Source organism: Poeciliopsis prolifica, unplaced genomic scaffold, assembly GCF_027474105.1.
Source record: "Poeciliopsis prolifica strain line A6 unplaced genomic scaffold, Auburn_PproV2 SCAFFOLD023, whole genome shotgun sequence".
NCBI classification, from domain to species: domain Eukaryota; kingdom Metazoa; phylum Chordata; class Actinopteri; order Cyprinodontiformes; family Poeciliidae; genus Poeciliopsis; species Poeciliopsis prolifica.
In genome coordinates, this window is record NW_026562398.1 from 3,020,413 (window position 1) to 3,033,371 (window position 12,959).

At 40.9% G+C, this 12,959-nt stretch overlaps 1 protein-coding gene across 4 annotated transcripts in view; it reads left to right on the plus strand.

The window, feature by feature from the left end:
• The window catches only part of plxnd1 (plexin D1), a 92,114-nt gene that overhangs the window by 67,857 nt on the left and 11,298 nt on the right, over window positions 1-12,959 (plus strand). For 2 of the 4 annotated variants that reach the window (XM_055045994.1, XM_055045995.1), the window contains exons 20-29: window positions 142-256; window positions 821-928; window positions 2,839-2,951; window positions 3,931-4,041; window positions 6,048-6,178; window positions 8,991-9,189; window positions 9,264-9,410; window positions 9,507-9,663; window positions 10,021-10,124; window positions 12,584-12,647. In XM_055045994.1, the coding sequence (XP_054901969.1) occupies window positions 142-256; window positions 821-928; window positions 2,839-2,951; window positions 3,931-4,041; window positions 6,048-6,178; window positions 8,991-9,189; window positions 9,264-9,410; window positions 9,507-9,663; window positions 10,021-10,124; window positions 12,584-12,647 (1,249 nt within the window). The remainder of the gene's footprint in view (window positions 1-141; window positions 257-820; window positions 929-2,838; window positions 2,952-3,930; window positions 4,042-6,047; window positions 6,179-8,990; window positions 9,190-9,263; window positions 9,411-9,506; window positions 9,664-10,020; window positions 10,125-12,583; window positions 12,648-12,959) is intronic. The other 2 variants (XM_055045998.1, XM_055045997.1) reach the window with 1 other exon arrangement.

Below are 12,959 nucleotides of genomic sequence, written 5' to 3' on the forward strand. Positions count from 1 at the left end.
ATCATAGCAACACACTCTTTGATAAAATGATCAGTAGCGGTATTTGCAATTGCCACTGTGAAATTAATTCTGAAAAAACAGAAGCCAGAGTTTCAACAAACGTGACCCAGTTTTATGTGGAACTCTTCTTTCTCTTTCTAGGTGCAAGTGGGAAACTTTCGCCACATGATCACCAAAGTGCAGCTCGGCGGCAGCGAGTTGGCCATTGTGGTGTCCATTGTGGTGTGCTGCGTGTTGCTGCTTCTGTGCACAGTGGGTAGGTCCAGCACACTCTCACACAGGCACGCATACGCACACACAGGCCTGCCAGCAGATGATGGATGTGTGCCTGCTGCAGCTATGGATGCTCCAGATGTGGAAAGAGATAAAAGGAATTCTAGACTTCTAGTTTCCTGCACTTGCTTCATCCCTCTTTAGTACCCAGCGCACAAAGACTCCAGTGTTCCCAATTCTGTCTGTGTCTGTTCTCTGTAGTCAGAAACCAAAATGGTCTGCAGGGCAGGTGTACGAAAATTAAAGCGAGTGTGTACTTTCACACCGTTTCCCATTTTGGATCATAAATTCACAAAAGCCCCTCTGTTTCCTGCCAGACATTTTAGGAGTAATGCTCTCAATGAGAGAGTGTGTACATGAATTGTGCTTAGCCATTACGCGATGTGGACAATGTGTCATTCAATATTGTAGGATTGAAATTAATTTAGAAAACTGTGACACAGAGGCTCTGCTGAAAATTGTTAATGAAAATATTTCTGAGCCATTTTGACCCCATACTGTGTGAAGCGCCTGTTTGTTTTTTCTCACCGTTTGCTGTCGTTCGCAGCTCTCGTCGTGTACTGCACCAAGAGCCGGAGGGCTGAACGCTACTGGCAGAAAACTCTTCTCCAAATGGAGGAGATGGAGTCCCAGATCAGAGAGGAGATCCGGAAAGGTGAGGAACTGTGACATGTAAAACCTTGTATGTATATGTTCTTGCGTTTGCGTGCAAAAAAAATGGCACTTGGTGCAATGCCGGCTGTCTCATCTGAAGTGGGAAGGAGACACAAAAGTTGACAGATTTGTGCCTCGTAAGCGTGACTCATAAAATGAGGAGCCTGACAAATGATCAGTCACACAGAGATTTGCCAAGCGGCCACGTTGTATGTCCTGCATCTACAGGAAAAAAGCCTCTGTGTGTCTGAATGTTTACGTCTGAGCCTGAACATTAGAGTAGGCCCGAGTGAAGGCCACTCCATGTCTGAGCGCCCAGATTTATGGAGCAGAGATGGAGGGGGAGACGGATAGCGAAAGAGAAATGGAGGGAGGAAGCGATAGGAACGAGAACGAGGGCCGCAAGCCGGGGGAAGAAGCGGAGGCGTGGGAGGGAGAGGAGGAGGAGAAGCGAGGTTATTTAGTCAGAGGACATAGATAGATTTGTGGACGAGTTCATGGTGAGTGCGCACAAAACGAGGGATCTTTCTGCTGAGAGGAAAGTAGCTCTTTGGGAAAAAAAGGAGGGGTAAAAGACGACAGGAAACTGATGGTCCAAACATTGCTCCCATTGGAGGAGTTTGTGTGAAAACAGAAGCACAGGGATGGTTTTATATTTAGCCTCTCCATTTATTCCGGACCAAATGATGTGATCTAGTTGAGAGGATAAATAACTTAAAGGAGTAATAATCCATACATCAAGGGCCATGCTGGTATTCCGAAAAAAAATTGGATTACTTTCATCCTAGAAGCTAAAGCCTATGTGTGGTATAAAGTAAGACTGTGCATCATCTGAACTCTACACCCACAGTGAAAGAGTGATGGTGGAGGCATCAAGCTGTCAAGATGCTTATCTTTAGCAAGTAAAACGAATCCGGTCATTCAACCTAAACACAGCCTTTTAAAAAGAGGAACAAGGTTTATCTGTTAAAAAGGCCTAGTCAAAGTGTAGAATTAAAATCAACTTTAGCAAGACTTGAAAGAAACAAATGTTTATTAATGTTCTCTACTCTATTTGTTGCAGACTGAGCCATTTTCTAAAGACAAATGAATGGAGACTTGTAAGGTGGCTCTACAAAGTTTTGACTTTGCTGATATTAAATTACTCTGAGGCAATGACATTTGAAAGCAATTGGTTGGTTTTATTTAATAGTATGGGAATAAAGGACATTAAAAATGCATAGCATTATACACATTTACATTTGTAAAAAAAACAATGTGCCCTTTTCTTCCCAATTATGTAGGGCTTAATTGAGGTATGCTGTCTAAAATCCCAATGAAATGTATTAGGGTTCGTAGCTGTAATGTAAAAAAAGCATCACATACTTTTGTAAGACACCATAAAATCCCTCTGGATCTTTCATTTTTATTCGTCCTTATTAGACAGACTCTAAAGAAATTGCGATTTTAACCTAAATATGTCTCTCCTCTTGTGGAAGTAAGTATGTTCCCATAAAATATCTCCAGCCTCTCATTAGAGGCGAACATCGTCGTCTGCTGAAACGCAGCACTGCTGCAGTATTAGCATGTAGATAGGAGTCAGTGTCTGGACATGCTGATACCGTTTCTGCATGTAAACCTCAGCCTGCACACATGTTTTGGATAAAAGCCTCAAACTGGATTTGGCTGCTGTGATTGGCATTTGGTAAATATTTGCCTCCATACTGAGACGGGCTGCACAGTCTGGCAACGAAACCGGGAAAAAGATCACAGGATTATACTTTTCTATGTTTAATATTCATCAAGGATATGACCCTAGACAGTAATCAGAGCATCAGAACCCAAACACATCTTAACGTATTTTGCTTCAAGAAAAATAACTTTCTTATCCAGACAATAGGTTTCATTGTTCCTTATGTTTTGTCCTTGCAGGCTTTGCAGAGCTACAAACAGACATGACAGATCTGACCAAGGAGTTGAATCGCAGCCAGGGCATCCCCTTCTTGGAGTACAAACAGTTTGTCACGCGCACTTTCTTCCCCAAGGTGAGAAACCTTTTTTTAGTGCGTTATCTGAGTCTGGTTGGCAGACTGACACTGCCATTTTTCTCACTGGGAGTTTTCATATTTTTATTACTCCTGGCCCGCCTCTTTTTTTTCCCACTGTTGGTAATATGCAGGATACAAATTCACCTTGGAACTTTTAAACACAAGGTAACTGTCGAGTGAAGTCGCTTCAGTTTGGAACCCTGCAGGACAATTAATGTTTACCAAATGGGGTGAGCATTTTTTCTCACATGACATCTACCACAAAGGTACACTGTGGGCATGTCTCAGTGGGTTTTTTCCACAGATAGAGAAAGAGGGCTTCATCTTGCAGCCACATTCATGATCTTTCAAGGAGACAGAACAATGACGGGCAGTGAGACAAGCAAATTTTCCCTCGAAACAGTTTCCCTTCTCAGCTCCCACGCCCACAGTGTTTTGCAACAATAGATGATCTTGCACAATTTCAGCCACACCGGCTGTAGTGTGGACACTACCAATTTTCTGCTTAGAAATGTGTTTGAATTGGGTTGTTGCACCCCTGCCATCATCTCCCCAAAGTTTTTTTTTTTTTTTATAAAGACAGCAAACACTGTCCTTCATGGCCCTTTGTTTTTCTTTCCACTAGAGCTTCTGGCTGTCTGAGATTACACACACTAAACAGTGTTAGACACAGTCAGAACACAGGCCAAGTGTAGCTGTCCTGAAATGACAGACCGAGCTGAAATGCTGCCTTTTAGCTCTGCTTCACTTTGTCTCAAAAAGCCTTTTCTGTTCATAACTTGTGGTTTCACCGTGTCATGTCTCTTTCACACGATCATTTAAGAGGCTCTCTGGGTTTTTTTCAGTTCTGGACGGCAATCCAAACACAAACAACTGGTGCCCAGCTCATTATTTTCCCTCTCAGTCCCTCTTTCCTATGTTGACGAATACAACACTCTTTGTTTTACAGTTTGCTGTGTGTTTATGTGTGTTTCAGATGTGTTCGGATTATGAGAACAGTCTGGTACAGCCCACTTACGTGAATGATTCTCTTGGACCCCGGGTGATACCAGAGACCCATCCGCTGCTGCAGGACTGGCAGGTGAAGGTCTGCTTTTGTCATCCTAAGGGCTTTTCCACAATAACTTAAATATTTTCCCAAGCAGAGATTTTCTGCTGCATTTGGACCTCCTGACTACATGCTAGAGTAAAAATTGCCTCCAAAGTTGAAATTTCTAAATTCCCTACAGTTTTTCTGTGTGGATTGAATATACATACATGTGGATTGAATATACATACATGTTTGTTTTTTTTAAAATGAGACACTTTTCTCATTATCACTTTCTGTGCTAAAGAAATAAATAGTGTTGAAAAAGGATTTTTTTTCCTCCACATCAACATTCTCTGTTTTCATTAAACTTCAACTGTAACCTAAAGAAGTTGAAAACAAACACTGCTTTGGGAGAACAAACACGATTATTTAGAACTTTTAACCTAGCACTGCTTTAGCCATCCTTCTTCTTTTGACTGCTGATGAAATAAATGATGACATTGTTTCCACCTGCTGGACAGGCATAAATATTACAGTCTTTTTTGTTCAAATCCCACAGACTGTTGATGCAGAGCAACAGCATGCAATAGTATCAATTTAAAACATATCTGGTTTGTAATGATGTGGATGTAGAGTACATGTGAATGAGCTCAGATGTTCTTGAGTGCCACTGTGTTATTTAATCATTTCTAGTGAGTAATGCACTAAAAACAAGCTTGAGAGGAAATCTTTCCCTTCTGACTCTGAAACAAATCTACCTCCAGTGAGTTGTGCAGGCCTGATTTAGAAGCATGTGGGTGCCTGGGACAGAGCCAGTTTTGGCACCATAACCACAAAAGTTATAATAAGATTATAGTCAATTTGTAAAGTAACTTTTGATTTTACAAATTATTAATTTGATAGTTGAATTTGCCATTTCTAAAAAAAAAAAAAGAAAATCCTAAAATCTGAATAATTTCTGAAAGGCTCTATGTCTTAGCCAATTGTTATTCCCACTTCATAACTCAGGATTTATTAAATAAAAAAAAAACATGGACAATTATTGATTGAAGCAATCAATCAATAATTAAGTCTACCTTAAATGAACAGATTATTTAAATCTGAAAAAAAAAAAACAACCTCAAACTATGTAACAAATGTTTTACTGCGGCGGTGACAGTCGTTAATAGACTGGAGAGCGCCAGGTAACCAGCTGAAGTAGCAAAAAGAGCAAAGAAATCTCTGGAGATGAACGGTCAAAATTAAGAAGTGTGTGTCACTGAAGTGGTGAAGAAACCAAAATGTGACAGTAACCTTACCAGGTGCCAAAATGCACTAAAAATATACATTTTAAGAATCTCAAGACTTCCCAGTACTGCCCCTGAAAGCCCTCTCTGAAGTCTAACCCAGGTTTTAGCACTCAAGTTGTGCTTGCACACTGCCAGACAACACAAAGAGGGAGAAGGTGTGTACTTTCACACATGGTTGTTAACGTGTGCTGAGTGTGAAAGCACATGTATGTTCGTGTGCAGCGTCTAACGAGGGAAAGTAAGGATTGCAGCGCTGGTTTTGGGTCGGCAGCCAGGGGAGCCTGTCTAACGGTGATGAAGTGCCTTGGATCCACATTGTCTTCGCAGGAAGTGTTTTCCAGGTCACAGCGAATAAATCTCAGAGGCGGGCATTTATCTTAATGGACACCCCTGTTCTCCTTCTGTCAGACTGCAAACCACACCATATGGCTGCGGTCCAGAGGGAAGACTTCATCACGCTGCTGCTTAGTCGCACCCATTGATAGACCACACTCATTAAGTCGACTCCGCACATTTAGCCACAATCAAACACTGTAAGGGGCGGGAGGGGGGAGCACAGCTACTATGGAGAAAACTTGAATGGGGGAGGAGGTGGCTGAAGAAGCGGAGGGGAGAGGATGCAATAGAGGAATGAGGTGTTCACTGGATGGGTCACATAAGACGAGAGGTGGTGAAGATGATAAGTGAGGGCGCAGCAGGTGTGTAATCCAGTTAGGGTGAAATCATGCAGAGAAGTAAATGTTTCACCCAGCCTCTGTCATCTTCTGTCACCAGGCCAACAACACAACACGACCTAATGTGGAGGAGGGCATCACTCTGTTCTCCACTCTGCTCAATAACAAGCACTTCCTGATCACGTTCGTCCACGCCCTGGAGCAGCAGAAGGACTTTGCTGTGCGCGACAGGTACCTGCTGCCTTTATTACTTCATTACTGCGCAGTCTTTAGTTACAACAGAAAGGCCTGGTGCTTTCCAGTTGTGCTGAAACAATTAATCAGATTAATCATAATTAATGGATAATTGCCAAGCTAATTTAGTAATGAGTTAGTCAGTAACTTCAGAAAACAGGCTCTTAAATGCAACATTTTTGTCGACATGAACACCTTGAGTAGATATTAATCCAAAACTGTACAAAAAATATACATAAAAAACCTTTTTATTAATATGTTTTACTCAGAACTCCTTTAATAGTCTAAATTTAGCTTCACCCATTTCAAATTATGTAATTAAAAAAAAATCCTATTCAGCACCTTTCAATCCAAAAAACATACTTGCCATACACTGTCAGTTCTAAGTCAAGCATAAAGGCATAAAGGCTTTTCATATGTTGATGTTAGAAGTATTTTTTTTTTTTGCTGCAGATGCGTCCTTTGCTACTAATGATCACGTGTACACTAAAGAAATGCTTTATTATAGTTAATACATGAAGTGTTTATTTTCTAATTAAAACAGGAGTTCAATTATGTATTTACATTTTCATACATACTTCTAATATTGTACAAAGCAAGCCTAAGTGTTTCAGTAAATTTTTTAATAAACACTAATCCAACCTGAGACTGCTTGATTAATTGTCTGATCAGTTACTAAAATTATCGTTAGCCGTCCACACCGTTTAAAACAGTGGCATCTTTGTGTTGTGAAGTCTCCATGAGAAACATTAGACACTGTCTACTTGCTAACCAGTTTTTTGTCATTAAAAAGCATTTTCTGTCCTACCATAATGAGCATAAAAATGCTATTTCATGCTTTGATCACATGAGACTAAGACTGAGATTTTTTTTTTTTTTTTTTTTTTTTACCAAGGAACACTCCAGATAAGTTTAGCACACAAAAGGCCAAATTTGTGGAAGAGAAAATTATGTTCACTGTTCAGTACAGTTGAAGATTTGGGAGGCTCGGGTCATGTTGGTTTTCAAAACCCTGGGAACATTGTAGTTATTGGAGAGCATTGCAGGATGCACTTTGAAACAACATGAGACTGTAAATAAAAATCTGTTGGTCTTTCATTGAAAGCTTGAACTCTATCAGCACTGAGTTTTTTTACAAAGTAAGAAGACCAAAGGCAGTAACAGTTTCCTAATGTTCTCAAACTATTGGAAGAGTTTTTCTACATCAAAAAAACGTGTTGCTGTAAAGAAATACTCAATTTTAAGGTTTTTTTAGTCTAGTTTGAGAGGTGCCAATAAGTCTGGAGGACATCATAGGTTGTGAAATTCTGAAATGTTAATGATATTCTTGCCTTTAAATGTCTGGTTAAAATTTCAACTGTGTTTTGCTCTCTTGAATGGTAGAAGCAGAGAATTATGAATGACTAAGCCTTTTGTTTGGAGTTGACCTTTGCAAAGTGGCCACTTATTAGAGCTGAGCCACCACTGACACACTTTCAGACAAACACTAACAGAGACAGCTCTCTGGGGATTCCAACACAATACACAGATCGCTAAGCTGTTGTTAGCCATAAGTGAAAGGAAACTGATTATTTATTTTTTTTTTTTACCTTAACAGTAGAGATGCACCAATCAGTGTTTTTTCAAACCCAGACCAACTAGCAGTTTTCTTTGAGTTCTGAGTTGATTCTAATTTTGACGACTCCAAATTTTTCAAAGACTCTGAATCATAAAGGAGGGAAAATGTGCTGCAGGAAATTGTCGCCCTAATTACGCCCCCTAATGTTTGTCTAATTTTTATGAGACTAAACAAAATGTAGTGGGAGTTCTTAATCCTGATGCATTTCATACGTATGAAAAAATCTGTTTTTCACCTGCTGATTACTAATCAATGCCAATTGCAAAAAAAAAAAAAAAAGAATGAATTGTGCGTCTTTAACTTTAAACAACTAAAGTTAAGGGCTAAAAAGCCAGATGATTTTGTAATGTGTGTAATAATGACCCAGTTTCACAATTTGTGGTGAATTTTACCATTACCGGGAAATGTTTGGGTCTTCTGACCAACACTGGTTTAGTTTATTTTTTTCTGCTGTCATTTCTGCAGAGAAGCAGTTTATCATTTTGCATGCCTTTCAGCAAAAAGCTGTAGACAAACAAACAGGTGATAAAAACAATGGAGGATTTTTTTTTTAGCAAGAGACACAGGCGTGGGATTTAGTAGGATACAAATAAAGTGACAAACAAGAAAATATTTGCCTTAAATCAGAAGCAAATGTCCAGAAACAAATCTCCTGCTGAAAGCCAAATGTTGCTCTGTATTTCTCAAACAAATTATTTATGAGAACACGCAAAACGGTGGTAACAGGATGGTGTTGTCTTTTCTATTTTTGCCACACACACTCAAACAGAGAGAGAGAGAGAGAAAGAAACAGGTCAAGTTTTATATTGAGGTAAATGTGATGTTTGTTTGAGGTTTCCCAACATTAGCTGTGAATCAGAGAGAAATTCCAGTCAGACTGCATCCCTGTCCCTGCACAGTGTCAGCAATTTACTGACCGATGGAGCCTCTTCCTGCTGGATTAAAGGAGCTTTGTTAGGGAAATCCCCTGCCTGCAGCTCTGGACATTGACTCAGACACTCCCTGCCTTAGATCAGACCTTTATTTGGCTCGGCAGTCACAGGTGCACTGGACCAGGCTAAATCTTGTTTTGGTTCTCATGATTTATTATTTTTAAATATCCACTGACCACACATTGACAGAGCATGTTTGCACAAGCCTGAGTTTTTTTTTTTTTTTTTTTGCTCATGCCTCCTCTGCTGATGTTTTCAGATGCAGCCTGGCGTCCTTACTCACCATCGCCCTCCATGGGAAACTTGAATATTACACCAGCATCATGAAAGACCTGCTGGTTGATCTTATCGACGCTTCGGCTTCCAAGAACCCCAAACTGATGCTGCGCCGCACCGAGTCTGTCGTGGAGAAGATGCTGACCAACTGGATGTCCATCTGCATGTACAGCTACCTGAAAGTGAGGACAGAGAGGAGCCCTGAGAGACAGTTCGATTCTAAAAGAAGCGCATTGACTCGGTTCTTTTTTCGCAGGAAACAGTGGGCGAGCCTTTCTTCCTGCTTCTTTGTGCGATCAAGCAGCAGATCAACAAGGGCTCCATAGACGTCCTCACCGGGAAAGCCCGCTACACCCTCAACGAGGAGTGGCTGCTCCGTGAGAACATTGAGGCCAAGCCACAGGTTGAACACTTCACATACTCGCTGCTCGGTTTTCACCAACAAAAACACATTCAGTGAAAGTGACACACTCTTTTCCTACTTTTCTTTGTCTGTCAGAACATCAATGTGTCCTTCCAGGGGTGTGGCATGGACTCGCTGTCAGTCAGGGTCATGAATACTGACACAATCTGCCAAGTTAAAGAAAAAATAATTGAAGCCTTTTATAAAAACCTGCCTTTCTCCCAGTGGCCTCGAGCAGAGGATGTGGACTTGGGTAAGAACACATTTCCTCTGATTATTTCCATCCTTTCCCCTCCTCGAGCCCTCCAAGATATAGTAATCTCCTTTGCAAAAAGGTCAATTCTTCTCATGAAGCCCAACTAACCTGAGGCTGCAATATAATAAATGACAGAATGCATTGAGGAGAGTGTACAGTCATAATCACAAAGAGTTATTGCTTTCAGAGGCTGCCGAGCCTGCAGAGCTGATTTGATTAATGGCCTGAGAATATTTCCACAGGTCATGACACAGAGCCGGAGCATGGCTGTCGTTTGTCTCGCCCGTTCTGCTCCAAATTTAACAATAAAATTGTCTCGGTCCTTCACTTTCTTCTTCCTTCTCCTTCTTTCAGAGTGGTTTGACTCTGGCAGCAACAGTAAGCTCCTGCAGGACCTGGACAACTCCTCAGTGATGGAGGATGGTCGAAAGAAACTCAACACAGTCTTCCATTACCAGGTGGGTGTTTGTGTGTGTGGGCATGCTGCTGAGGTGGGTGATGTCATGCGAGTGGCGAGAACTCAATGTAAATTGTATTGCTGGACTCCTTGTGGTGGGCTTGTGCCTTTAAAGATGCATTTGAATCGTTTTTGTCAGGGTGAACAACGTCAGTGGTTCTTAAAAATAATAAGAAGCTTAAATTGATTGTGGAGTTTTAATTAATTTACACGGGGTGATATCACACATAAGGTTCTCACAAATACACACTGATAGAAAAAAGTCCTTTAGCCAAATCGCAAACTTTTTGTCGTGAATCACCAGGGCCTGCCTTAATTCTAGCTGGATATTTGACCACTCTTCAGTTCTGAAATGATCTCAGATCAATTGGTTGGTTTCCTGCTAGCTTTAGGCATTTTCAACTTCAACACAACGACATTTTTTCTGCCGTTGTGGCCAAACATTTGGTCCGTCTTTGTGGGCAGCTGCAAATTTCTATCGAGCTTGAATGTGTCCAGTTTGGAGCAAGAGCTTCTTTCTCAGTCCATGGTGTTGTTAACTCATTTCACTGTAGACGGTGGCAATTGTTTTCACGCATCCCCCTGTCCACAAAAAAAGGAAAAAAAGGAAAAAGAAAATACTATGGCTTTATTTTGTTATCTAAGCAATTTAAAAGAGAATGATTCAAATGCGTCACTAAAAGAAAAAAAGAATATGACAATCATGGCAATGATGACCATATGTAAACTTCTGATTGGAAACATAGGCGCCTGTTTCTGAATTGTTTTTACAATAGAAACTTATTAATTACCTCCACCTCAAACCAAAACATAATGAGGTCAAGGTTAAACATGACATAGATTATGCTATGTCATGTTTAAGTCACAGCAGGGGGGAAAGCGGTTATAGATCTTGTGAAAGTTCATGCGTAAAGGTTAGTGAAACAAGCAAACCCACATAATCATTGTGAGGCATTTCCGTCTTCCAAGCACATACCTGTCTGTGTGCCGTGGGAAATTCAGCCTTACTCTGATGTTGTTGAGCTTCTGACTTTACTGTAATTGGCTTTAAGAGAGTGGGAAATGTTGGGACTTGTTAGATCTGGAAGTCCTGAGGGATAATGTCCCTGTTCAGCAGAAAAAAAGGTGAAAACTCACTCAGCACATACCGCATGCAAATCTTTCCTCATAGTGAAGGTCAGCCATTGAACTAAAATAACTATAAGCATACACTTTCCTGAGTTGACTAATTCAGTTCTGAACTTTAGTAATGCAAGGGTTTTATAATTGCTGATCACTTTTGATCAGTATGACTTTTATGTGGTTGAAAATTTTCTCTCCTGTATTGAACTATTAAAAATCAATAAAATGAGAAATACAAGTGCATTATTTAAGTGTTAATGAGGCTTTCTATCTGGGTCACAATCTTTAGAGTTGTGACCCAGATATATATATAAAAAAATTATTTTTCCATCTCTAATCTTCACTTTTTGTTACGTTTGACCTCCTGTTTCAGATTTTGATTGATTGGAAATATGACTTAACTATGAGATTTCCAAAGGGTGGCCAACATTTCCAAATCCATCCTGTTTCCTGACAGAGAAAGCTTGAAACCTGAAAGGGTGGAAACAGAGTAACTTCCCTGTACTACATTCAGTCTTCCTGTTACCTGCTAAAACTCTTGCTCTCTCTCATTTTTCCAATAGCCAGTATGACCACTAGAAAAAAATATTCTGACATCTTTTTGGTTCCTCTGACCTCATTTTCAAACACATGAAGTGACCAAATCCGCATCAATGATGGTTTCTAGCGCGATCTCGTAGCAGAGTAAATTCACCTACAGGAAACTGGACATTTTTACACTTCCAGTGAGCACTTGGCTGAAAACTTAGGCAGCTCTGCTCATCTGCTGATTTCTTTATCATTTAAATATTAATTTAATTTCCCTCCCAGCAAAGCATCTTCCTCCTAAATCAGGCAGATTTTGCAAAACGAAGATGTTGTGACAACAGGAAGCCTTTTTAAATCTACTTCTCCAGCTACCTAAATGTTTTGTATGTGTTTATGTCTGCGATGATTTGTGCATGATTAAACAAACACGCCGTGCTTCTCGACCTTTGAACTGTTACCTATGCTTTGGTAAGTGTCGTTGAGTTTCGCTGGGTGGTTTAGACGGAGCTGTGAGAGCAACAAGTCAAAGCTTGTACTAACAGTTTGGGTTCACTGGCGATTCTGTTCAATCCATTTCACTGCAGGTTGACTTTAATGAGCTGCATTCGGCCCCTGCAAAACCAGCCACCTCTGCAGACCAACACACATACACAAACACTTGCACCTCTGAGCGAGACATTGCCCTCCAGGGCATGCTTAATGACACTGTTTTGGTGCACCCAAGCTCACCCCTGACCTGTGCCCTCTGGCCTCTCTCGCCTTTCTTCGCCCCCTCATCCTTCTTCTCCTCCTTATTCCCCGCTTTTCTAGATCCCAGAGGGCGCGTCGCTGGCCATGAGCATGAAAGACAAGAAAGAAAACACCCTGGAGAGAGGTAGGTAACCTTCAAACTCGCCCACTCTCTGTCACTTTGTCATGCACACTTGCCCGGATGTGGAGAGGTACACTCACCCACTCAATCACTTGGAAACAGCACATGCTCAGGCGATCACAAGAACATGATCCACTCATGTAAACATACGTGAAACCAAGCAGCCGCCCCTTCCCTTCATCCATGAAAAGACTGATATCTAAATACTTTCCAGTCTAATAAATCACGACAGAAACTCTAACAACAGCGGCTCATTGAAAGCATTTTTTCCCCTCCATGTTGTGGATGTAATCCATTAGCAGCTGTCAGCTTGTC